The 27,501-nt window shown below is 43.7% G+C and overlaps 1 protein-coding gene across 2 annotated transcripts; it reads right to left on the bottom strand.

Moving 5' to 3' along the window:
* Nucleotides 1–288: 288 nt before the first annotated feature.
* On the bottom strand, nt 289–26,342 carry NIBAN3 (niban apoptosis regulator 3). 2 transcript variants are annotated; one of them, XM_032790065.2, is made up of 15 exons: nt 25,387–26,342; nt 23,946–24,066; nt 15,293–15,423; nt 13,884–14,015; nt 13,327–13,441; nt 12,042–12,209; nt 10,996–11,111; nt 10,798–10,902; nt 10,050–10,212; nt 9,447–9,634; nt 8,576–8,734; nt 8,149–8,265; nt 7,810–7,917; nt 6,721–6,832; nt 289–5,174 (listed from the first exon to the last, which is right to left on the bottom strand). In XM_032790065.2, the coding sequence occupies exons 2-15, from the start codon at nt 23,998–24,000 to the stop codon at nt 4,480–4,482; spliced, it is 2,364 nt and encodes a 787-aa protein (XP_032645956.1). In that variant the 5' UTR covers nt 24,001–24,066; nt 25,387–26,342; the 3' UTR covers nt 289–4,479. The 2 variants fall into 2 exon arrangements, with proteins under 2 accessions (XP_032645956.1, XP_074917088.1); XM_075060987.1 differs by lacking the exon at nt 25,387–26,342 and having other exon boundaries at nt 22,420–24,975.
* Nucleotides 26,343–27,501: the final 1,159 nt, after the last annotated feature.

The following is a 27,501-nucleotide window of genomic DNA, read 5'->3' as shown; positions in this document are numbered from 1 at the left end:
AAGACAGATTTCTGGAGGTCCCAGCCAAGAGTGTGGAAGTAACTCCCCCACAAACAAGGTCTATCACAAACCTCCCAACCTTCTCCAATAGTAAGGACCATTTCTTTGACCTTGCCTTCTCTGAGATACAACCACCCAGCTGGTGCTATTTTGTTTAATTTAGATGGAATAAATGCATCAGAGAGTTAACATAACCCAGAAAGTGTACATTAAACATGCTTAAATAGGTCCAAAGCTTGGAATACAGACATCACCCTACTTATATTATGGCAAAAACACCATTAGAAATCATGTTAACCTTTTATTAAAGCTAGAGAAAAGAAGAAAAGACAGTTAAAAGCATTTGAAATGTAGCATTAAGGGATGCTTTAGTTTAACAATATTCCTTTTTTCTTTAGCTGTATCTAGTGTTCAGAAGGAAAAAGCCCCTGTTGCTTGACAGTATCTTGGATGTTACCAAAGATGGTGGTAACTGTCTTTTTGAGGAAAAGAGAAGTAGTTGAGATTGGCTGGAGATGTCTTTGCTGCTGCTGTTAAAGTCCAATCTTAGAAGGAAAAGCCCTTGTTTGACAGTCTCTTTGCTGGTACCAAAGATGATAGTAACTGTTATCCGAGGTGGTTTTGGGATTAATGTGGAGCTTGTAAGGGTGATGATCTGGGTCCCCCCGTCTCAGGATCAGGATGACAAAGGCCCAGGGTCCCAGGAAACAGTGGGGATCCCCAGGTGAAGTTCATTCCAGAAGCCTCTGTCTGTTCTTTAATACTTTCGCCACACAATCTTTCTTTTAAGGACCCAAGAAGAGAGTGATGGTGGACAAAATAATGAAGGGATGGTCTATACCCTCCAATAGGCCTAATATCCAACATACCAATTGGCTCATTAACTTCCAGCTCTACATTTCCTGTTTTTAACAAGTGTTCAGTTCAACACAGTCCTTGAATCATATTGAGTTGGCCTAGTATGTTTGCACTAATTTAGAGTCTGTCTGCCTTCTGTACTTTTCTCATCACCACTTGTTATAGGTTATTGTAACGTTATGAACTTTTATATATTTTACAGTTGAGTTCACACTTTGGCTGAATTTGTATGCTCAATTATCTCAAAAGTGCATATATATTATAAAAAAAATTCCAAAACAAAATTCCACTGCACACACTTTCCCCCCGGGGGGAGAGAAAGAGAGAACAACCATGTGAACAGCTGTTAATCACATCACTTAATCCACTACCAAATGTGCTCATACTATAAAGCTTAATCAATACAATGAATAACTCTATACCATCTTGTCTCATATTTAATGCCAGACAGGAAATGTGACAGACACAGGCCTACTGGTTAAAGAGTGGTCTTTATTTCCTAGCCCCCATCTTGTGGCAGGAGAGAGGGTTGCAAGAAGTAAACTCATCATGTGGTCAAGGTCAGTATCAGCTGACAACAGTGACTAATGTTACATTTTCTCTTTAAAAATATACAGCTAAAATACAATATCATCCAAAACCAACCACCACCAACTCACTAGTGCAACCAATTTGAACTGGAAAACAGGTGTTTTGAACAAGAAGGCATAAATTTCAGTTTCCTACAAATGGACCATGTGGAATTGTACACAACTTGTACTGAAAAGAATGAATAACTAGGTTAGCACTGCGGTCTTAAAAGACCATGGTTTCCATAAGACCAAATTTCAAAGTGCAAGATGTGAACTGAATGCAGTTAGTAAAGTAATTGCAACCTAAAAGCCAGTGATTTGATTCTTATCAATCAGTGCAACTTCAGTACATGGAAAATCGTTAGTATCATTTGATTATCAGTTAAGAGTCATCTCACTGGGGTGGATGTACAAGAAATTGTCTTTATGAAATACAGAAACATGAATGCATTTGTTCCCTTTTTGAAAAGCACAAAATTATAAAGTGACAGTTTTGTAAACACCACACTTTGAATGTTAATAGGTTTATTCAAATAACTACACCAGATTACATATTTTTACATCACTATCTAACAATATTAGTACTAAACAGTAAATACCTGTTGGTATAAGATACATACGCTTTTATGGATTAAATAATAAGCCATATATTGTAATAAAAGTTTAAAAACTTACAGTTTAACAGCATGGTGGGGATTAGAAAAAGACAAACACTAAATAGAGTTCCCTTCTCTTAGCAAATTACAGGTCAGCATGAGGCTTGAACACTATTAAAAGTTCACCAAGGGGTTTTTACATATCTGAAGTTTTAAATTAGTAGCTTCTATTTTGGAGTGAAGTTTTACATATAAAACAGATATTACCTCTGTTATGGCAACCGTTCCAATGAACTTCAGGTTCTGTGGGTCAGTCCAGCTTAGCAAACACGTAATAAACGGATTAAATAGGTATCCTGTGGTCACTGTAAGACAGTCTCCTTGAGCCTTATTACACAATGGGCCCAATCCTGCTCACTGAACTCCATGAGTTGTTAATTTCAACAGCAGCAGGGTTGGGCCCAAAGTATCAGTGATGACACCACTTCACTGTCTTCCCCTGCTATAGCTGCCTTGGAAGAAAAAAATACAAAGAAGCTAGATACAGTGGAGCAGATTTTTTGTTTTGAATTTATGCTTGGCAGTTTATAACGTGGAGCCCCAATTTTTCACCTGAGCATGGCTGTAGCGAAGCACACTCCAGCTACTTCTTCTTCCATTCCTAATAACCTCCAAGGAGGTAAGAGGATCTGACTGTGTCAGCTCAGTACTCGCAGGAAGCCCCAAGTTAGTGGAATGGGGCTAGGCTTCACTCTCTTTGCACTGCTTGAGTCACAAAGGGAGTGGAACAGGCAGGGCCGGCTCTAGGTTTTTTGCCGCCCCGAGCAAGAAAACAAAAACGGAGTGCCGCCCCTTGAGAAGTGCTGCCCCAAGCACATGCTTGGAACGCTGGTGCCTACAGCTGGCCCTGGGAACAGGTCAGAAACTGTATCAGTGTATGCTGTTGTTTGAAGAAACTGGGGAAGGTTTATTGATGTCTTTGCAGCTGCAGAATTTCTGTTGTCTCTCTCTGAAACGCTGTTCCAGGACATCAATATCATGAGATAACCGCAGAATACTGTATTGTGTACACATCCTGACTTGAAGGCCCCTTACAAACACCTTCAGTATTATCACTTACTAATAGAATGAAAAGCCACACCGGGACAAAGGGCAGAAAGGTGAGAATTAAGAGCATGAGAGTATTAAGATACACTATATGATATGCATAAATATTACATGTCTTACATAAATGTTCACAAAGGAGCAGTTCATTCTTTTCCAATCCCTCAACTTTTGCTTAGTTTTCTGCTCTGATAAGCCAGTCCAATTCCAGTTCTTTCAGTTCACATTTGTGAGGCCTTGAGACTGAAAATCTCTGCATCTCCCACTAAGCCTTGGTCAGTGCTGCTGAACCACCTGTGATAACCTGCAACTTCATAGCCTCAGGTGCCTTGGCACTCTCCATTATTTGCTAATATAGGGATATGAAGCATCCATCATTGTATCAGGAAAGTTGAATGTGTGTATTAAGCTTTGTCATCTCTCTGCTCCATGATGGTCAATGTCAGTTGGATCTTGCTCCTTGTACTTCTATTTCAGAGGTTCAGTTTGTTGACAACCACTTCCCTGGTCTCTGGTGCCTTCGAGATCCATTTCCAGCAGATCTGTTTGGAAGATTTCCATTTCGATAGCTATGGATAGACACTCTAGAAAAACAGTCTTGTCTAGCTCATTGAAGTCTGCCTCTGTCATCTCCTCCTTGTTCATTTCCTGTTGGGACTGCAAAGTCTGGCAGGTTACTTGACTAGATTCTTCTTGGTGCCCAGGGACAGGACTCTCATGCTCATCTTCGTATCTCAGGCTTCCAGTGAGTAAAAAGGGAGCAGACTTACCTTCATCCAGTCCACCTGCATGCCTATGCCCCTTGAATTCCTCCTGAACATTGTGCCCAAGCTCCAGCTGACAGATCTTTCTTTCAAGACCCTCCGCAGGAACCAACTTTTGGACATGTAATTCTGTGATCATTTCATCACAACGTTCCTGAAGTCAGTGTGTCCAAGTGGCATCCCTCATTTCTTTCACAGAAAATTGACCGTGAGAGATCATTTGCCCATTGCAAGCTTCCCTGACCCTGAATTTGCCTTCACCCATTGATATTGTTTGCATTTCCCAACTGCTCTGATTTTCTCCTAACTTGTCTCCATCCCACTCAATTGATGCTACATGATTTGTTGCTGATATTTGTAATTTTCCCTCTGTTAAACCTCCATTGTCCCTATATGTATCTCTGTCCAAACCCATAACCTGCAACGAATTGGTATTAGGCCAACACTTAGCCTGAGAGTTGTCAGAATTTGTACTGCCTGGACTTGGACTCTGGTTCTTGGACATACTTTGTACTTGCAAAAAAAAGTGTAGTTACAAGATTCCTCGCAGGGACCTTCTTGATCCTGCAATAACTCTCTGTATTTTTAGTTATTCTTACCACTCTGTCCTGCTCCTTTAATCCAAGCTGGATTTAACTCTAATTCTCCATCCTGCCCTTGACCTCCTTGCTCAAACACCGCCCTCCCCCATTCCTCTTGTATCTTCTCTACAGCACCTTTGTCTACAGAATGTTCATTTATGATGTTCTGTGGCTCTTGTAGACCTTTGCTCCTTGCAAAACGGTTCCATGACTTGTCATTACATTTGTTTTTATTTGGGTCCCCTGTGCACATATTGTTTTCAGCCTCAGACACAACTGTAGTCTTCTCTGCAACATGTCCTGCAGGTTTAGTAATGCAGCTGCTTCCCATGTCTGCTTCCAAGGCCTTCTTGTGTCTCCAATTCCTACCATTAGACAACACCCTCAAAGATTTTTCTGCTTCTTTATGGCAATGGGAAGTTACTGGGCAGATCTGCCCTTTATCTTTGGGAGGATTTGCAGCCCGAGCTGAGATTCCTTCATATTTCCATGCTTTCTTATCTGAAGTGGTCTCACTGACTTGACAGGACATGAGGTTCATGGTGTCTGATGTGGCATTACCACCCAAGGCTCCTGTCCTTATTTCAGAGTGTTCCTGGGCTCTGTCCTGCTGCAGCAAGTTGTCCACGCTATCCAGAACACAGGAGAAGCTGTCACTGTAAAGATTATGTCTGTTTTGACTTGAAGCCTCTTTCAAGGCTGAAACAAAAAAACAGAAAGTGAGAGAAAGAAATACCAAATCTTGCTTTGCTCTCTATCCCTGCTCCCTCCCCACTGCATGTGTCTATATAGTCATGCTCCCTGTGCAGCACACACCCAAACATTAATATTCCATCTGTCCTGTGTCATAGTTCTTATGAGCCCTTCTTGACATTTTTCTTTCCACAGAGGAAGCCAGGTTATCCCCAGCTCTAGTGTGGTAGCCAGGAGCAAGGGTCTGTGACTGCCCTGGAGGCTTTGAAAGCTCTATCACATGCTCCATCTGGCTTATCCCCAACCAAAAACATATTTGAAGAGTTAAAAATAGCCTCTGGGCCTGGTTTGATCAGAGGAGTCAATGCAAGCAGATAAGCAGGATGCCTGGCTTAAAATGACCACATTAACCATTTATCCTGAGCATAAAAGCTCTTTTGTTTTTAACACTTGAAAAGCAACTACTAACATGCAGCCCTGCAATGACAGCTTGTATTCCATCTGTGTGGGGGATGTTTGTGTAGAGAGCCTCTACATCCAACAGAGCCGGACATGTACCCAGAAGCCGCCTACTGCAAGACAAACCCAAGAAAGAAACCAACAGGACTCCACTGGCCATCACATACAGTCCCCAGCTAAAACCCTCTCTCAAAGTTCATTGACCGTGCTTCATGAGGCAACTCTTCTGATGGTTTTGTTTGCCTGGCATGCAAATGTGCTTTTCATTGATCACACTGCTCAATTTACATGGGAGATACATTCAAACAAGTGGAACTGCATTTCTCTGTCTGGGGAAAAAACTATTTTTCATCTTCTCCTGACATGCCTGATTTAAACACATTTTAGTCGTAATAATCTTTTTGGGTTGACCTTACAAACACCATGTAAGAATATTAGTGATCAGTGTGTTACTGGGTTTTCCGATGACGTATAACATAACACCTTTTAGATACAGATCATAACAATAGAGAGTTGGAGTAAACCTGAGCTCAGGAACCAATCCATGCAACAAACCTCGATGCCAACTCTGCCCACATATCACCCACGAAAGCTCATGCTCCAAAACGTCTGTTAGTCTATAAGGTGCTACAGGATTCTTTGCTGCTTTTACAGATCCAGACTAACACGGCTACCCCTCTGATACATGAGAGGGCTGGACATTGCAGGAACACAGTTTGGGGGAAATTCAGAATGGGGGGCAGGGTGTTGGGGTCACTCTGCAAACACTAACTGGCTGGTGCAAGCAGGGTGTGGCCTACATGCTTGTAAGGCTGGCTGTTAGTGTCAGGGCAGTGAGTCACAGCAACACAGCATTTAAGGCACCCAAAGTTCCAAGGCAGGCAGTGACAACCCATTATTGGTCTGGACTGAACCCCAAAATATCACAAAATGCTTTAAAAAAACCCCAACAGTAGTCAACAGAGGGGAAGTTATAGGCCTGACAACTGTAAACATTTTTGGTCAGGATAATCTGTCCGGTCTTTAACAGAGGATAAGGACCTAACAGTGCTGACTTTGGCCTGTTTTAGGATGGAACCCAGTTTCTATTCACCTTTGGTGATTGCCTGCTGCAAAACAGCCAGAACCATTTCTTCATAAATATTTTCAACATTGATGATGCCACTGAAGTCAGCAAACACGTAATTTTCATACTTGGGCAGCTCCTACCAAAGGAGGTAGAAGAGAAGAAAATCAGCCAACGTCAGTTACAGATGCATCTCACACACACACACACATAGGCAGGGCCAGCCTTGGATTACACAGCACCTGAAGTGAGCCAAAATATGGTGTTCTGCCCTCACCTTGGAATAAATAGTCACCTGAAATTCCAATGGCACCCTGTAGTTTCTGGCATCTGAACTGCCTGTCCAACCTTTAATGCTGGTCCTGCACAATGCTTTGTGTGTATTTACAGGTTCAGAAGGAAAGTGGAGCCTTATGGTTAAACAGCCAGAATGGAAAGCGTTCACTGGAATTAGTTCAAACTCTCCAGAAGTCTGGGGGAAAGTTAACCAAGTTTAGGATCAAGCTTCCCAGACTCTTGATAACTAGAGACAAAGTTTAAATCTCTTCAGGACACAGTGCCCTCTACCACCAATAGCCCACTGACATGCACCAGGACTACCTTCAAAGGGAGTCAAACTTAACCATTGTCCTGCTACAAGGTACTGAGTTAGGGTGGTAGCAGTGCAGAAAAATGATAAAACGGAAGGGAAAATTTGGGGATACATTTACATGGCAGTAAGAGTCATGATGTGAAATAGAAGTAGATTCATGGCCCTCTGGAGGGAGTTTATTGGCTGCCTGGTGAGAGTGGCCTGCATTTTGGTGGCACTGAAGAACCTATAATACTGCTTAAGTCCTCTCCTCTCTTTGGAGTCACAGTCCAGCCCTGCCACTCTGGAAAGCTATAATGAAAGGTCAGACTAAATGATCTAATGATTCCTTCTGGTTGTAAATTCTATGAAAGACACTGAGGGGAAGGGAATTCTCCTATCAGCCCATTGAAGTTCACTGGGCTAGCAAAGCTTTTCTGAAGAATAAAATGGAATAGTTTGATAAGATAAACAGCTTGTATGAGTGCCATCAGTTCATATATGGGGTTTGGGTTCCTTCACCTTCATTCAGAATCAGGCCTCACCAGTTTACATTTGGGCTCCAGATTCTTCAGCAGAAAGGGAAGAAAGATCTGAACCAGCCACTCTTGTGCAAACTGCTTCCTGATGGAACTGCTGTCATGGTCAAATTTCTGAAAACCAACCACAACCAAATTGAAAAAAGAATCAGCGCAACAGTCAGGAAACTTCCCCACAACAACTTCTGTATCTATCCACCCAGAGCAGCTCAGGGACTGGGACATGTGAGGAACACAGAGTCCAAGGCAGCATACAGAGCAGAAAGGCCAATAAGTGCAGAGAGAATATGATCCAATGAAATAGGACTTTGCACAAACAGAAGGTAAGAACATCATACACCTTACCTTCAGCACACGAGTTTTGATCTTTTCCAGAGTCTGGGTGATTTGGCTATGGTTAATTGCCAAGCTCAGATGTTGCTCTGAAAGCTGGTGGAACGTATGGACCGAATTCTGCATTAGCTACAAAAGAAAAAAATCATCAGATGAATAGGGGAGCCAGCACATTCAGAGACCATAGTCAGGACTCAGTTCCACGTCTTCAGCAGCCACCCTCTGGATAATGCAACCTGCTTTCTCTCTAAGTTTGGTTAAATAATCCCTTCAGACCCTGCTGATGCCCAAGGGAAAAAGTAGACCCCACACAAAATAAAGGTAAAAATAGATCAGCTCAGAGCTGAACACGCAGGGAATGAATGCACTGCCCCTTCCCTTCACCTCCACTACGAGGCTGACTCACTTCAGTCTGTTCTCTCACAGTATCACCACTTACCTGCTGCATGAGGTTTTGGGCTCTGAGAACTAAACTTGTCACACCGTGAAAGCCAAATTTCTCCTTCAGTCCTTGCAGACTGTCTTTGTAGAGATTAGCCTCCTCGTAACATGGCTCCATGAATCCAGGTTTCCAGGGCATTTCCCCAAGTGTGAGAACCTGCATCAGACCAGTAGTCAGCTACTTAAGGTCTGTACAGTGCCTAGAGGCAGTGAAAGCCTACCTAAATGCTAAGAATTAATATTATATGGAAAAGGATCTGAGTTAAAGCCATTATCCATGCCCAAGCAATGTAAAACTGAAAAGAAGGCACCTCTTTGCAGAAAGACATTGACTACTTGTCTCTGGAGCCATGTTTGTCCCACAAAACCTGTTTATGGGTAATCCATGAACAGGCAGTGGAATACCCGAGCAGACTCAGACAAGTTCAGATGCCATATTCTTGTCTAACAAAGTTGCCTCCCTTTATCAAGCTGCCTCTGTGGTGTAGTCAGATTCAAAACAGCATGTGGCACTGACTTGAATGAGCTACACTGTGCAGTTACAACAGCAGCTAGGTGAAAGTTACAAGAGCTCAGGATCTGCACAGTTCAGGGCATAATTTCCTCTCTAGCTGGTGGTCAGGGAAACTTTTCCTCCCATTGTACAGTTCTGCACAATTTAGATACATCATTGTGATGAGGAGATTAGAAGTATTCTACATTGGTTACTGTTAGAGGCAGGATACTGGAGCAGGTGGATCACTGGTATTCTAGGGTCTATGAGATAGATGGAATTAAGCTGCCATCCACAATGTTGAAAGTGGACGTGTAATGTGGCCTCCAGAGGAATAAGACAAAATGGTCCGTCTCTCATATCATCTATATCTTACCTCTTCCTGGAAGACTGTGGTAGGCAAACTCTGCACGTGTCTGATCATCTCATCAATTCTGTCTGTGAAGAGTGAACGCACCACGTCAAATCCTAAACTGATGGGGCGTATGAGCTCCTCCATCACACAGTCCAGGTCAGGCTCTACTCCTAGGTGACAGAAGGATTCCACTGGGTTCTGGATCACCGCTGCCAAGATGGAAACTCCTCAATTAGCCTGACAGAGTCACAGCGGAACTCAGATTGCCCTGGATTAATTAGGTTCAAGAAGAGGACTGCAAGGTCTTGGAATGTGAAATACTCATTCATCCACCTATCCTTTATTTCTGATGTGCCCATCCCCGCAGTTTCTATGAATCTAGGGTATCCATCACAATAGCATCTAATCATAAATACAGTAATCAAGATTCACATAGCATTGTCTAAAACAGTGAGACATAATGAATTCATTCCCAATCCAACCTTTCTAGTGGCAGATAATGCTGCACACTCCTCTTAGAATTTCAAATCCAATTGAGAGAGTTAGAATTCTAAAGCAAAGTAAATCTGGTGGATTAACAGAAGAGAACCAAACACCCCATCCCTTCACCCCCTTTCCTCTCACCTTGGAGTTTTATAGATATCTGATCCTTTAAAATCAGCATCTGATCCAGATCAGGGCGAATCTTCTTTTCCAACTGAATGTTGAGTTTCTCATTCTCCCTCTGAAAATCCAGAAATTCGCTGGAGACCTGGCTGAGGACCAGTGTATAAACCTCCTCTAGGAACTGACCACCCACAGCAGGGACCAGATCAGCAAAAGAAGAGGAGAAAACGGGAAAAGTAAGAGGCATCATACAGGCCATGTGCAGAGATCAGGAGAAGTTTCTGGTGGTGCTGTTGGGTGCACAGTCCTTGTCAGGTCACTCTGCTTGCAGCTGATTAGCGCACTGTCTTCTACTTATATTACACTGTAAGCATGGGGCTCTGATTGACTCATGCAGAGCCATCTGACCCAACTCAAAGGCCAGTCCAATCAATCCTGGGGCATCATTTACTTGGTAGCTACATGTAGCTATAGATAACAGGATGCTATTCACTCCCTACAAATACCCTATTTAAATTTTGCACAACACATTACATCAAAGGCAGCAGTTATACAGGAGACATGAAAGGCAGACGCTGTGGGTTGGATTTGAGAGCAGTAGCTAATGGAGTTGTTCTTTGTGTTTATTTGTCTGCCGCAGAGCAAAGTACAAACTCCTAACGTGGTCTCCGCAACCAGAGTCTAAAAAGTTAGCTGTGTGTCACTCGTTAGTTCCTGAAACATCCCTGTTTGGGTTTCAAATGTAAGCATTGCTCTGTGGACTTACCTGGCACCAGGTCTGTTTCTTCCTGCTTTCTGATCCTTTGAGATTTGGGGGGACCTGAGACTGCAGCACTGGAAGCAAATCCTCCATCAGCACATTACTGAGAATCTAAATCCAAAGAAAAAGACCATCTTCACCAAGTTACCAGCACAGAGCATGCATTAAATACTCCAGCTTTAGAATGCTCAGCACTTTACAAACCTCAGGCTCTGTTCCCAGGAGGAGATCCCCTGCTCCGTAACTACCTTTCTCTTGCCTGTAAAATCGCACAGCTTCCAGGAAAGCCTCTACTTCAAAGGAGTCCTGTCTCTGTAAAACTGAATCCGAAATACCAGTCAGTCCCAGCAACATTTAGCTGAGGTTAATCAGAAAAGTCCAATCCATTCTTAGCACACTCATAGACTTTAGGACTGGAAGGGACCTCGAGGTCATCAAGTCCAGTCCCTGCCCTCATGGCAGGACCAAATACTGTCTAGACCATCTCTGATAGACATTTATCTAACCTACTCTTAAATATCTCCGGGGATGAAGATTCCACAACCTCCCTAGGAAATTTATTCCAGTGTTTAATCACCCTGACAGTTAGGAACTTTTTCCTAATGGCCAACCTAAACCTCCCTTACTGCAGTTTAAGCCCATTGCTTCTTGTTCTATCCTTAGAGGCTAAGATGAACAAGTTTTCTCCCACCTCCTTATGACACCCTTTTAGATACCTGAAAACTGCTATCATGTCCGCTCTCAGTCTTCTTTTTTCCAAACTCAAATCTGGCTACATGTAACTAAGATTGCTGGTTACAAGCAGTGCTTAAATGCTATGGCAATAAGTACTATATAAAACCTATGATAAAGACTAACATTACACTAACAACAAAGAAGAGGAAGAACCTCTGGAAATTTCTGTGGATCTGAGTGCACCAGCCTCTCCCTTTAAAGAAATGAAAGCTTAACTACCTGAACTTGCTCAAATTTAAAATAATAAATTCAATCCAACGAAGAATGAAGAATGCAGGAAATTTTCACACTCTTTGGACTTTCATCAGTATCACATGCGTATCTGATTCAGAAACCCAAGAATCTACAGTGGTCCTCAGGATTTCACTGGGTCCTCAATTCACAGGTAATGTCTCACTAAATGGACTCCACACAATTTTAGGAAAGGATCCTCACGTCAGTAGCGAACTCCTGTTGTCAGCCCCATTTGCAGATGTTGCCTCAGATCTAGTAATGCAGGCACTTCCAGGTGTTACCTGTGCTGCAATATCGGATCCCATCTCGAAGGACGGATTTCCAGGCGTGCTGGGATTTTGCAGAGTTTGTGCAGAAACAGAAGGACTTTCGGAACGGATGATAAAGGAACAGCAGAAACTCTTCTGGAGGCCCATTTAAGGGGTCTTGGTCTCGGTGGGTGTAGTCAACTTGAAAAGAAAAACACAGAACATGCTTCCAACAATGAGTTAGAATTGACTGTTTCTAGAAATACTGTGTAATGTCTCCACAGCTCTTAATGATCCTCATGTCTCTCACTCACAGCTGCCAGTTTACTGCCAGAAGGAAATCCTTTCTGCTGACAGACACCTGAGCACCAACAACTTCTAAGACATCAGAGGGAACGACATGTGATCAGTACCTGCTAAGATTCAGTCCATAATTTGAGAAGCCTGAATGCACTGACTCAGGCTTGAGACTTGCACAGTCTCTTTAAGGCATGTTCATTTTTCTAGTTAGTATTTACTAGAAAATATTGTGCCAAAATTATACACTAAGGATTTTTTCTGTTCTGCCATTAACAAAATCTGTTCTGTTCTGAAAGCGATTATTGAAGTCTCACTTCCTTTCTTGAGCAGACAGGAAAGATTCCTGCTTCATTAGATATTTTTAATGTGTATTGTGTGAAATAAAAAGATCAGCATTTTACATATTGTTACAAAGAGATGGAACTTTTAGGGTACGTTGCCATTTTCTTTTCAGAGCTGGCAAGTAGCACTTAGAAATGGAACAGAGCAGCTGTCTCAGACGAGTGCAGGGATTGGCAACATCTCTCCGCATCTGTTTCTAATTTCATGTCATTTCACTATGGAACCTGGGTTCGTCATCTGGCTGAATAAAGCCCTGTAATCCACCAACAGTACCAAATGTACTCCTTCAAAGAGAGAAAAAGGAGGTACAGAACAGCATGGCAAAAAGGAAAGAGGTTTAAACAGCACAAGGTCCTGAAAACCTTGTGTTTGAGAGACATCAGTACGTTCAGTTTATTTTGTGGTCTCTAGCTTTGAACAGTACAGCAGCCCCATGAGCAATGGGGCTTCTGCATATGTATAATCAATATTCTTCTTTCTATATGTTGGACTCTACCATCCTTGCAACAACAAAAAAAAGTCCAGAATTCAGAAATGGAGCCCTTTCTATTTAGAGCTGGTGATGCTGAAGAGTTCTTGAAGTTGCTGTTCTGTATAATGCTGTGAGGGACCAGTAAGACTCTGTTCCCTTCTGGGTCGCAGCACAGTTCTCAAACAGCGCACATCACAGACTTACCTACTAATCCCTGGCAGAGACTGTCAATCAGCCTGTTGTATTCGCTCAGTGAGGTCACCAGCAAGTATCCGGACAGAGTGGTGGATCCTCTGGGCTTATATCCTTTTCCCTGGGCCTGGAAAAGAAATCCAAACAGAACTATCTTAATGAGGGTTCAAGGGCAAAACTCCTCACACACCCCTTGCTGTTAGTATTTAGGGTCTGAGTGACTGACAGCAAATCTCTCTCTAAACTTCACCCATTGACAGCATACAGCCACCCCTGGAGGTGGAATTCAGTAGCTGTTTAATAAACACCACACGTTCATTTTGGAGAGGAAATGAAGGAGGAGAATGTAACCCTGTAAGCCAGAAGGAGGAATTTTAGCGGGGGTCAGAACATAAACTTTCCAGAACAGTGGGACAAACTGTCCCTTAAGAAGGAGAACCTATGTTCAGATGTCTGGGTGTACATGTGTCTGCAAGAAACACATCTGAATGGGGTAACAGTATGTAAGATCCATATACATTTTACAGCCCATAAAGTGGGGACAAAAGCAGCTGAAGCAGCACATTTACCTCTTTACTATCAAACCACTCTAGGGTACAGTTTCCCAGCAAAATGAAATAATTTTTCTTCCACTTGCAGGTGTCCCCATTATACTGCGTCAGGAATCCCTCATGCAGAAGAGCGTCAGGTGGCTTCTGGACCTGGGAATGGATAAGAGAGGAAGGAAAGAAGTCCCAGTGAAAGTGCAGATGCAGTTGTAAACTCTTTGGGACAGAGACTGTGTCATCTGTGTCTATGCAGTGCTTAGCACAAGGGGACCTGATTGGGCCTTTGGCTGCCACCACAATATAAATAATGAGACAACTGAATGAGGACATCTAGCGGACACCGAAAGTAAAACATCTACAACACCACACACCGTAATTACAGTCACAGTAGCTCTGAAGAGGACTTAACCAGGTCTTTCAGTCTAACCAGAGGAGAGGTGACAGTTTATCAGCTACATCTACGTATATAAAATTATAAAACTATATGTAGTATGGAATTGCAGTTTTTTAGCTGTGTTCATCCCAGGATTATTAGAGACACATGCAGAGGTGTTAACAGCCCACTTCACCAAGAATGTTCTCTTGCAACATGTGTTAACTCCTTATGCTTAACAATCTGTTCCACCTTGTATTTATCTGTGGTGCTCGGAGTACCTTTCCCAGACCTCAAGAAGAGCTCTGTGTAAGCTTGAAAGCTTCTCTCTTTCACCAGAAGAAGTAGGTCTAGTAAAATATATTCTCTCACCCACCTTGTTTCTTTAGCACAGAATGAAAGATAGCATGAGCAAGTAACAGTGAGTGGCAATTTTTAAACCTTTCTAGTGGCAGCAGGACAGCAGTGAAGATTAGAACTTGGGAGTTGCCACCTCCTATTCCCGGGCTTGGGCCACCAGGGTGTGTATCCTCACGCTTGATTCATTCAGCAACAGAATGAGGGAGGAAGGCAAAGTTGTCTTCAGATCAGGGAGAAGGCAACTGCTCAGGGGTGTGTGGGAAAAAGAAATCTCTGAGAATACTAGCAATAGCCATACATTGCCCTCTCTCCAAGCTCACAGCTCCTACAGGAGTCAGCAGGGATCAGTGAGGGAGAGAGAAAAAGGGGGTGGTGTACAGGAGGAGGAGACCTTTTGAATTATCTGAAACTTTAGTCAGTCCCTCAAAAGTGAACTGAGCCATGCCACCACTGCCCTCTGACATGCAGAAACTGCCCCTAACCACCCACCCACACACAGTCTCTCTCTCTCTCTCTCTCCATTTTAAAATATATCCCAAAAGAGCCTAGGAAGAAGGAGCTGTAGTTTTCACATTACAGAACTGCTAAGAGCATGTTGTTTCTGGGGGAACGGAGCCATGAAAAGGACACCGGTGCCCTTGGGATCAGGTGTCTGTAGTAGGGGCAGTGTGGCATGTACAGGAGGTCTGATACTTACTTTTCTCTGCAGCAGCTGTAGAGCAGGTTTGCCTTGCGGGTCCAGCTCCTTTGAGACCCGTCTCAGAAAGGTGGTTGCAAGTTGCCTCTGATAATAGGGCATAAAATTCTTCACTGTGGCATCGGTGCGACCTGGGGAGTGAGAAGAGAGATGACCATGGTGTTTCAGTGCTCTCCCGAAGGAGGTGATGCAGGCTTCTGTGTCTAATTAGCATTGTTCACTCACCCAATAGCTTGTGAATTGCCAGTGTGGGCCCCCAAGGATGAGGCCAACAAGTTCAGATCCAGATCCAAACCTTTCCAAAGTTCATGAGCACCCCTATGTGGAAGTTCTAGGCTGGGCTCTCTGTACACATATTCCAGACTCTCAGGATCACTGTAAGGCTCCCACCAGATTCTAACAGCAACTAATGCTCATCAGAGGAAGAATCAGAATAAACAACATGCAGACAGACAATGCTGGGGAACCCTTTGAGTCTAAAAGTGCCTAGGAGGTGCATGTTATGGGCCTTTATGTTCCTCTCTTCGCTGATGAGTACAGTGTGCCTACCAAACATAAGGAGGAGCATGTTCAGCTGGCATGAGGGAAGCAAATTTGTCACTCTGCAGTGACCTCTGCAGCTGAGCAAGGAGCAGCAGCACTGATAGATGGAATCTCTTGTCGGAACGTAACCTTCTTTGACCAAGGAACATTGACACGATGCAGGGTGTACAGACGCGGGGCAGGAATCTTCTACTTTCATTGAGGAATGGGGGGAGCACAACAGAGGAGCCAGACTTGAGATATAAGATTTACTATAGCATCTCTGGTGTTATTACATGTATATTATGTATCAGAGGGGTCGCCGTGTTAGTCTGGATCTGTAAAAGCAGCAAAGAATCCTGTGGCACCTTATAGACTAATAGACGTTTTGGAGCATGAGCTTTCGTGGATGAATACCCACTTCATCAGATGCATGTCGACATGCATCTGATGAAGTGGGTATTCACCCACGAAAGCTCATGCTCCAGAACATCTGTTAGTCTATAAGGTGCCACAGGATTCTTTGCTGCTTTCATGTATATTATGATAGCTCCCAAGAACGCCAGTCAAGATTGGGACCCCATGGTAGTAGCTGTTGTACAAATGTAGAAAGGAGATGCTCCCTGCCCTGGCCTGACAGTAAGTTTCTTTTGGAAGAGTCTTGCCACTGCCCCACCAGTATCTAGCATGGGAAGAACCTGAAGGTTCTTTCCACCTACAGTCACGGACTGTAATATCAGCAAAGAGTCCTGTGGCACCTTATAGACTAACAGACGTATTGGAGCATGAGCTTTCGTGGGTGAATATCCACTTCGTCGGATGCATGGATTGTAATACGATTGCCAGACATTTAAGCTTCACACTGCCCTACGAGGTAGCTTACTGTGATTTTGCAGTGGGGAAACTGAAGCAGAGAAATATGAAGAAACCTTCCCTGGTCAACCACAGCCTGGAGAACCCAGGTACCCCCACTGCCAGTTCCCTATTCTAACCACTAGATCACACTCCTGAACTGCTGTACTTCTACACTGCGGGAAGCAGAAGCCAACCAAAGCAGCCTGTGAAAATGGTGAACAGTGAAGCATTAGGAAGATGGCTCTGAATGTCAGAGGGTCTGATGCAATTAAAAGATAAAAGATTCCTATGTGCCACTGCTTCTCCAAACAGATTCTCTCCATAGTCTAGAAGAGGAGAATAAAACAAGAGCAAATTCACTAATAACTGAGAAGCTGTTGAAAGGTCATGCCTGCATTCTATTGTGACCTCAAGCAAAGCTGACAATGCTGCCACAGTATGAATTTCTGAAGATTTCCTGTGATACATTCCCCAGCCCACCCCCTTTAGCCTGGAGACTCAAAAAGAGGCAGAGAGAAAAATGTGGCTCAAACAGTGAGTGGGGAAAAAGGGAATGACAAAAAGTATAAAAACAAGACATTTCCCAACTCTCTCTCTCTCTCTCACACACACACTTATATAGGAGGGGGACACCAGCAGCCATTCTCACTGTCAAACTAATTGTGTGTGTTTGCCTGCATATTCTAATGCCTTTGAACTGTTGGCTGATTTACTATGGAAAAGAAAAGTAATCAAACCCTAAATTAGGTTTGGTGTTTCACAGCCCAAATGTGACCTCAGTGAGCACTCAGCCAGCATTTAGTAGCTTTCCAAAAATTCAGAACAAGTTGTGGGATGTGGTCATACTGACCACTGGAAAAGTCTGCCAGCTTCTAGGAGGAAGACAATGTATGCTACTGCAGTAACCTCTTTATGGAGTCCTGGATTGAATGTGATGGTACCACTAAAGCTGCTTAAATGGACCTGAGGGTGGAATTTCCAGTAAAGCCAATGATTGCAGTGGCAAAAGGAACTTGAAATCTCCACAGCTACTCCGCCAAAGCAACACAAACAGCTTTAGCTGGAGTAACCACATCTGTGACCCAGCACAGCTGATGAATGAACCTCCTTTTCCATCACCATGCACCATATGCGCTGTCATCTGCAGCTCTTCAAAATGAATGCAGACTGCTACCAAATCAGAATAGCAACATTTTACAACTACTTTGCACAGGTGTAAATGACAACACAAGGTACCAGGCAGGGGACAATCAGGTCCAACAGATGCAGGTCAGTTAAACAGACCTCCACCCTCAACCTCAAATGCAAAAATATGAAAAGTGAGCACCTGAAATCAGAGGGGAAGAGCTTCAGACCACTGTACTGAGGCCAGCAAAATGGGCCTCAGGAAGGTGCTCTGAATAGTGCAATAGTGCAACCCCTTCCAAGGACATAGGAGACTGATAAGTCAAAACCTTGGGGGACTGTCTTATTTCTTATCAGACCAAATCATTACAGCAAACTGCACAGAAAAATAGAAGCTGAGACTGAGTCCTCACTCACTCCAACACTTTATGGGAGAGCTCCTCATTTTTTAAAATTTCCTCTGGGCTCATTCATCCTGCCCAGGGAGATGATGATGCAACAGCAGAAATCTCACCAGACGTTAGAAGGATTTATCTGTGAGACCTCACTAACAAAGGGACTCATTGATAAATTGGAGAGGGTTCAGAGAAGAGCCAAGATAATTGTGACATATACCCCATACGGCTTCATGGGAATATGCTTATGAATGTATATATGATACAACTGGAATATGTTTTATGCTACATATGCCATGTAACATATCTATGTAAAGGTTATGATCTACTGAATATATTCATCCTATTTGTATGCATGTGTCGTTGTATTCGAAGTTATGAATATTGGCTGTGTACCTGCTTGATTTTTAAGTAGCCTTAGTAAAGCATTTAGTCAGCTTCTTGAGAAAGGAATGTGCAAATTAAGTGCCCAGTCCAGAAACACTTAAAGGACAATCTTGGAAGGCTCCAATCCACATAAGAAGTCTACTTGAGGACGTTCAGGGTAGCATGTAAACAATGGCTGCTGCCTGAAAAAAATGAGTCATGCATGGACATATGACTTGACCATGTGACTTCAAAACTCCATCTTGGAGCTGGACTTTGCATAGGAGAGAGGAGAGAAAGAGAAAGTCTATTTAAACCCCTGGGAGATCCCTTCATTTTGGTCTTCAGTTGGCTCAAGAGAGATCCTTGGGGTGGAGAGGCTACCTGAAAGAAACTGGATCAAGGGACAGTAACCACAGGGAGTGTGAGTGACAGCTGGACCCAGACTAGAAGGAGATAAGTCTGTAAAAGGAAGCTTGCTGGAACTTCTCTGAGGGTGAGATTTTATCTGTATTCAGTTTTATTACTGTATTAGGCATAGGCTCGCATATTTTATTTTATTTTGCTTGGTAATTCACTTTGTTCTGTCTGCTGCTACTTGGAACCACTTAAATCCTACTTTCTGTATTTAATAAAATTACTTTGTACTTATTAATTAACCCAGAGTATGCATTAATACGGGGGGGGCAAACAGCTGTGCATCTCTCTATCAGTGCTATAGAGGGTGAACAATTTATGAGTTTACCCCGTATAAGTTTTATACAGGATAAAACAGATTTATTTGGGGTTTGGATCCCATTGGGAGTTGGGCATATGAGTGTTAAAGACAGAAACACTTCTCAAGTTACTTTCAGTTAAGTCTTCAGCTTTGGGGCACGTGGTTCAGACCCTGGGTCTGTGTTGGAACAGACTGGCGCATCTGGCTCAGCAAGACAGGGTGCTGGGGTCCCAGGCTGGCAGGGAAAGCAAGGGCAGAAGTAGTCTTGGCACATCAGTTGGCAGTTCACAAGGGGGTTTCTGTGATCCAACCCATCACAATAATGACTAAAGGATTAGAAAAAAATGCATGACAGTGACGTACTCAAAGAAAACAATCTATTTTAGCTTAATGACGAGATTAAGGGGTGACTTGATTACAGTCTATAAGTATCAATACGGGGAACAAATATTTAATAATGAGCTCTTCAGTCTACCAGAGAAAAGTCTAACATGATCAATGGCTGGAAGTTGAAGCTAGACAAATTCCAGCTGGTAATAAAGCATAAAACTTTAACAGTGAGAGGAATTAACCACTGGAACAATTTACCAAGGGTTGTGGTAGATTCTCCACACTGACAATTTGTAAATCAAGATCTGCTCTAAGAATTATTTTGGGGAAGTTCTATGGCCTGTTTTATAGGGGGACAGATGATTATCACAATGGCCTTAGAAACTATACATCTATGAATGTGCTAGCGTTTAGCGAAACCATAACTACCTAAGGATAGTCATGTCTCTCTTATAGGCCTCTCTCACCTGACCTAGATACCCAGTACATGCATTGGCAGCAGTGCCTAGCAATCTAGATAGAGATTATGAACTAGTCTTGTCTCCCTGGCCCAGAGTTCAGCAATGCCTGCTGATGTGCAAACATACCCTATGTAACAAATACACAAGTTAATTAAAGTTGGGACCCAGGAGGATATTCAACCTATTGTGGAGCAAAAGGCATCTCCTGTTCCTATTCCCTGCCTGTTCCTATTCCCATTTTACGTGTTTAACCTTGTAAGGTCCCTGAATAATGGCTGAGTGCCATGCACTAACCTACCTTTTGTTTCCCCTGTGGTTCCACACAGTTATTACCAGGATGATGGTGGCTATGGATAATATTTTGAAGTAAACCACGACTGGCTAATTTCAGAAGAAACTAAAAGGGTACTGGGGGATGCTGAGCACTGAACCTGCACTGAAGTTACTGGGAGTGGCAGTTGCTCAGCACCTCCCAGCAAAATGCCCAGCAAAACAAAAGCCACTGAGTACATCGAAGTGATTTTAAACAGAGACTGTAGCTTCTGCAGTACAACTCAAAGTCAGTCAGTGAGAGGGCAAGCAAGGTATCCAGCCTACAGTCTATGCTAGCCAGGGTTGCTGGCCCGACAGAGAGAACAGGGCTCCATGACAAGTGAATTTAAGCCAGCAACTTCAGCTGGTTAATCCACATTGCAACTCTGCTGTCAGACTTAGAGGTGGCTGTTGCCTAGATGGGAAAGGGATCCACTGAGGAGGAGGAGGAGGACCACCTCAGAGTATTGGTTATCACAGAATGACTATGAGCTGCCAATGTGATATGGCCGTGAAAAAAGCTAATGCGGTCTTGGAATGCCTTGGGCGAGGTATTTCCAGTAGACATAAGGAGGTGTTAGTACCATTATACAAGGCACTGGTGAGACTTCATCTGGAATACTGTGTGCAGATCTGGTCTCCCATGTTTAAGAAGGATGAATTCAAACTGGAACAGGTTCAGAGAAGGGCTACTAGGATGATACGAGGAATGGAAAACCTGTCATATGAAAGGAGACTAAAAGAGCTTGGCTTGTTTAGACTAACCAAAAGAAGGCTGAGGGGAGATATGATTGCTCTCTATAAATATATCAGAGGAATAAATACCAGGGAGGGAGAGGAATTATTTAAGCTCAATACCAATGTGGACACAAGAACAAATGGATATAAACTGGCTATCAGGAAGTTTAGACTTGGAATTAGACAACGGTTTCTACCCATCAGAGAACTGAAGTTCTGGAACAGCCTTCCAAGGGGAGTAGTGGGGGCAAAAGACATATCTGGCTTCAAGATTAAGCTTGATAAGTTTATGGAAGGGATGGTATAAAGGGATAGCCTAGTTTTGGCAATTAATTTGTCTTTGACTACTAGCAGTAAATAGGCCCAATGGCTTGTGATAGGATGTTAGATGGGGTGGGATCCAAGTTACTACAGAGAATTCTTTCCTGGGTGTCTGGCTGGTGAGTCTTGCCCACATGCTCAGGGTTTAGCTGATTGCCATATTTGGGGTCGGGAAGGAATTTTCCTCCAGGGTAGATTGGCAGAAGCCCTGGGGGGGTGGGGGGGTTCGCCTTCCTCTGAAGCATGGGTCACTTGCTGGAAGATTCTCTGCACCTTGAAGTTTTTAAACCATGATTTGAGGACTTCAATGGCTCAGATACAGGTTTGTCACAGGAGTCGGTGGGTGAGATTCTGTGGCCTGCGTTGTGCAGGAGGTCAGACCAGATGATCATAATGGTCCCTTCTGACCTTTAAGTCTATGATTCTATGACAGTGATCGCCATAAGACAGGTGATGGAGGAATGATGTTTGGATGACAGAATCATTTTTAGAAAGAGGAGGCTACAGCCATGTCAGAGAAGGAACAACACCCCACAAGACACACAACTTTGCCACAGCTGTCCCTGGTGTATCTAGGAAGGAGTTAATCAAATTGCATTGGGGTATATTTCGCCCCTTGATGTTTGAGACACATCCTGACATCTGTGTTTTTACATGAGGTAAATAATCATTATGGTGAATACCATCCTAGTCACTTCAGATGACTTATTTCTCTCTCTTGCTGTATCCTTCACTCACCCTCCACAAGCCAATGGAGGTTTTTAAAAGTAACCTGAGAACTAACAGTAGTTTGGATTAGACACACAAAACCAAAGTTCTGTCCAGCCATGGTCACTAAAGGTCCTGTGTGCTGTTTGTATGAGCCCAGGTATTAACAATAGCGTCCTGGCCAAACTGCCGCTCAGACCATTACACCCTGTCTGCTCAGACTCGCTCAGGTAGGAACACAGAAATATAAAATGAGAAGAACAGATCCTCCAATACCTGCACCCCTACAATCACAGGCAGTTATATGGGATACTCCCACCTGGTCCTAATAGATGCTCCTTTTCAATGCTCCAGAGGGAACCAAATAACCCAAAGGTCCCTGCCAGGTCCTCTCTTTCTGTCCTAAGTTATTGTGTCTAGTTGTGCTGTGTGCTGCTAAACTCTGATTCTGTTTCCCCATCTGTAAAATAATAAAAGTAATTACTAACTTAGTACTAACAATACCAACCTTTTAAGGGAGTTATACAACCCTACCTTGCAGGGAATTGAATGAATACTTAAAAAGCACTGTACTTTTAAAGCCAAGTATCATTACACTCTCGCTTTGTTTCACCCATAGGTGCTTGTCCTGGCCCAGTGATGAAGGGATTCTTCTATATATAGTTTGTAAAACACTTTGGAGCTTGGAAAACACCTGAAAGAGTCTCCAGCACTACAGTAGACAAATGGCCATGAGCAGAATAGGGCTGCAGCACAATTCTTGCACGATTAAAAATGTGGTTCCAGTTCCTGTTTACACTACAAGGTGGAAGACTTTTCTGTCTTAGTTGTATTGTAACCAGATTCTCTGACATAGTAGTTTTGTAGCATAGACAGGCCCTAAAAACAAAGATGAGTTGTTGCTCTGATTACAACTCAGCTATTTTCAGACAAATTCTCCAGCTACCCTTGTGAGCAGAGGCAAACTGGACTGATACCAGGGGGGGAACCTTAGTGATTCAGTATCAGATACTCACATATGGTGCCAGGTTGTGATGTGCAGCTGAAGCAATGTAGACAGATGTGATAACTTTATTGGTGCCTCTGTGCTCATAAAAGGCTCATCAACTCTGCTGGCAAGCACCATATATTATAGCTTGGCAAAAATGCGAGTACTGATATCTAACTGATGGCCAGGCTCCAACTTTTGAATTCCCATATGACACTAAGACTCACAAGTTACGTTACAGAGGTTCACCTACTGTCATGTCATGTCAAGTTAGATTTAACCACTGTGTAGAACATTGTTGATCTATATTTCTTTCCAGCCTTAATGTCGTGATCAAATAAGCAACAGTTCAGACATGATGGGAGGATCTTTTAACTATCCCTCCCAACATGGTTGTAGGACTTGTGCATTTTCATTCCTGGTTTTGGTTTTTTTAAAATGCGGTTGCACTTCTGAAAACAGGTGGACAAAGTCTTCTTTCCTTATTGTAAAAAATCTCTTTGCCATCAACTTTCCTGCACAGAAGTCACCGTAAGTAGTAACCACTATATCTGAACGATCTGTAACATAACTTGTTTAGGACATTTATGTTTCAACTTGCTGTTGTCCACTAGATGCATCTTGAACCCCCTTCTCCCGTCCTCTGTTTAGCATTCCTGCCTCAGAGATGGATTTATGGTAATCTACCATATCCCAATAACCTGCAGACACAGCCACCTCAGATTACATGTTTATACGTTGAACTAACTGTACAGTTTTATTTTTAAAAGGAACCATCACTCTGGAAAAGGTAATCATCAAAGCTTTTCCTTACCTCTCAGGTACCTGCGCTGTCTTCCGTCCAGTGGACTTGAATACCTTCCTCCCATCTTTCACTTTAATATCTTGCCTATTTCCAATGCTTCCAGTCAGAGTCCTTGGCAGAGAGAAGCTGCCTGGTAAAGTGATTTTTAGGCTCCAAGAGCAGCAGGGACTGTCTTTTTCTGTCACACTCGCCTTCAGAGCATCAGCTCATAAATATTCAAATAATATTTCTGTCTCAGAGCAGTCCCTGCACCCACACCCCTACACACAAACAGGCCTTAAAGGGGCAGCACTGCAGCCTATCAACCACACCCCGACACAGAAACAGGCCTCAAAATATCCCTAAACCTTTAATGTTAAAAGAGTTCTGGCTGTTTGGAGGTTCTATTTTTGTAAACCGTGTGGGGTCTTTTGTGTCTGTGCTTAATATAACCCAAGCTCATACAGACTTCCTCCCTCTTGTAACAGAGTGGAACAAGCTCACAGAACATGGACATGATGGAACCTTGATTATATTGAAGAATGAAAATCCCAGATTGATTCAACAAACAGCGAAGTGCAAACTGCAATTTCTGTCCTAGCAAATCCTCTGCTTACAGACCTGAATAAGAGCTCTGCATAAGCTTGAAAGCTTGTCTCTTTCACCATCAGAAATTGGTCCAATAAAAAAAAAAAAAAAAAAACAACCTTACCCACCTTGTCTCCACTTACTATGAAACAAAAAAGGATTTCTCTATCAAAGCCCTATTGCACCAGAATTTGGATTTCAGGTGCTGAAGAGTCGGGAGCTATAAACTAACAGGCTGTAATGAACTAATTTATCCACGGATGTCCTATGCCGGGGCGGGCAAACTTTTTGGCCAGAGGGCTGCATCTAGGGTGACCAGATGTCTCGACTTTATAGGGACAGTCCTGATTTTTGGGTCTTTTTTCTTACATTGGCTCCTATTAGCCCCTCACCCCGTCCCGATTTTTCACATTTGCTGTCTGGTCACCCTAGCTGCATCGGATTTCATAAATTGTATGGCGGGCTGGTTAAGGGAGAGGGTTGTTGGCCAGCACCCACTTCCTATCGCCTCCCCCCTCCCCAGGACTCCTGCCCCACCCAACCCCCCCGTTCGACGGCCCCCCAGGACCCCTGCCATATCCACACCCCCCACTCCTGTCCCCTGACCGTCCTGGACCCCTGCGCTCCATCCAACCCCTCCTCTCATTCCTGAGACCCGGGACCGCTGCCCCATCCAACCACCCTTCTCCCCATCCCGACTGCCCGCAGAACCCTGCCCCTGACTGCCCCTGCGCCCCATACAACCCCCCCCCCTGCTGACTGCCCTCCTAGGACCACTGCTCTCATTCAATCCCCTGTTCCCCCCTGACTCCTATCCACCCTGACCACCACCCCGAACTCCTCTGCCCTCTACCCAACCCGCCCCTGCTCCCTGCCCCCTTACCGCGCTGCCTGGAGCACTGGTGGCTGGCGGTGCTACAGCTGCACCGCCCAGCTGAAGCCAGACCACGCCACCGCCACCGCACAGCGCAGACATTGGGTCAGGCCTGGCTCTGCAGTTGCGCTGCCCCAGGAGCTCACAGCCCTGCCACCCAGAGCATTGCGCCGGCGAGCTGAGGCTGCAGGGGAGTGGGGAGACAGCAGGGGAGGGGCCAGGGCTAGCTTCTGGGCCAGGAGCTCAGGGGCCAGGCAGGACAGTCCCATGGGCTGGATGTGGCCTGCGGGCTGTAGTTTGCCCACCTCTGTCCTATGCTCACTTAGGGCATCCTCCCGCTCTGTACCCTTCTGCATACCATCCATATAGAGCATTTCACAGTGATTCAGGGGCTTCCTCCAACTGCACCAAAAGCCAGAGATAATTCATCTGCAAACCAGGCACCAATGACTGAATCTAGCAGTGCCACTGTGGGACTTTTCTGAAGTATTTCTGAACCTGAAAGCAGCATTTATTTAAAGACTGATTTCGCATGGAAATGTCACAGGTCAGTGCTCAGCACCTGCTCTCAGCTCTCAGTTCCCTTCTGTACTTAGTTTCTCCTGATTAAGATTAATTCAGTAACCTTCCACTTTTAACATTATATGACAGCCAGTTTCAGTGACGCCCTCCAGGATATGTAGAAACAGGAAATCTTCCACCCTCTCTTTAAGCTGAAGCATTCAGCACTTACATTAGCTCCTGTGCTAGATAAAAAGCAAGATAACCCTTTATGCATGACAGAGCAGTAGGGATGATTAAATAAACAAATATAAAAGGGGCCTGAGAATCACCCAAAAGGTGATCCAGGACCACACAGCAAGTGCAGAAGAGACATGCTTACAATGTCCTATAAAAACATCTCACACAACATTGGAGGGTAAGACAAAACAACTTAATTCCTCTAATGGAATGAAGAAGCATTTCCAAACACTTTCTTAGAACTCAGGTAGCTCAAAAACTGCTTATTAAAACTTCCAGCTTGTAAGAGTCCTGAGCGAGGACAAGTGCGTTTCATACCTCTGAAGAGATGTGCGTTAGCAATAACCAAGATTCTTGGTGTTTGAAAGTCCCATTCTGCACGTGTTCTATGTTAGTTTCCAAGTTTAATATGAATAAAATGTGACTTCAGTTCTTTTTTACTCATGGAACCAATTCCAAGTTCCAAGGATATCCCACTTTCTCATGCTGCTTAAATAAATCCATGGCGAAATAGGTAGCTGCATCTTTTCTGCGGTCGTACAATGAGAATCCTATTAAAAGGGGTGGGGGTTGTTATTTAAAATAGTATTAAGGAACTCTGTAAAATGACTTACACAGCTGCATAAAAGTACCAGGTGCTTTACAAACACAGCAAGTCTCATTCTCTGCCCCTTTCTATCCTATGTGCCTAATACTGGAAGGTGCTCTGTGCCTTCCAGTCCAACAAAAGTCAATAGGAATTCAGCAACTCACAGACTAAGAGAACATAAAATTTGGTAGATACAGAGGGGGACTGCTCCAGACACAAGGAGAAGCATGAGGTGAACCTACACCCTGAGTGGGAGAAAGATGAAAGCAGCAATAAAGCAAGAGGATTGATATTAATGGCTGGGAGAACAAAAACAAAACAAAAAAGCTTCCAAGTCCCCCAACCCAGCTTTCACTCAGTCAGATGAGGCAGAAAAGCACAGGTGCATTTCCTCCTCACAGTACTGTTAGTAAATCTGTTTCCTGTTCCAGTGTGTGTACTGCAGCTGCCTTCAGAGAGAAGAGTCTGAGCCAAGGAGTGGTAAGAACCCCAAATGTGAATATTTTTTTATTGTGAATATTGTTAGAAGCTATCTGGATCTCTGTAAACTAACTTTAACAACCTAAGGGAAGGGTAGAGCATATAGCTCACTAACAAGCCCTACACTCTGCCCAGCCTACTGGAATTCATGCCCTAAAAGAGAAGATTGTGCACCACAAATCGAGAAGCCTTAGAACCATGCAGGAGACACATGGAGGTTTTTTGGGGAGGAAGGTGGTATGTTTATACAGTACTGGTTGATGAGAAGGGACATTGAACTATGGGTTTGATCTATTAATGAAGGTATAAACACT

Source organism: Chelonoidis abingdonii, chromosome 26 (assembly GCF_003597395.2).
Source record: "Chelonoidis abingdonii isolate Lonesome George chromosome 26, CheloAbing_2.0, whole genome shotgun sequence".
NCBI lineage: Eukaryota > Metazoa > Chordata > Testudines > Testudinidae > Chelonoidis > Chelonoidis abingdonii.
Note: the sequence above shows the minus strand (reverse complement) of the source record. Positions and strands in the feature narration are given on the sequence as shown.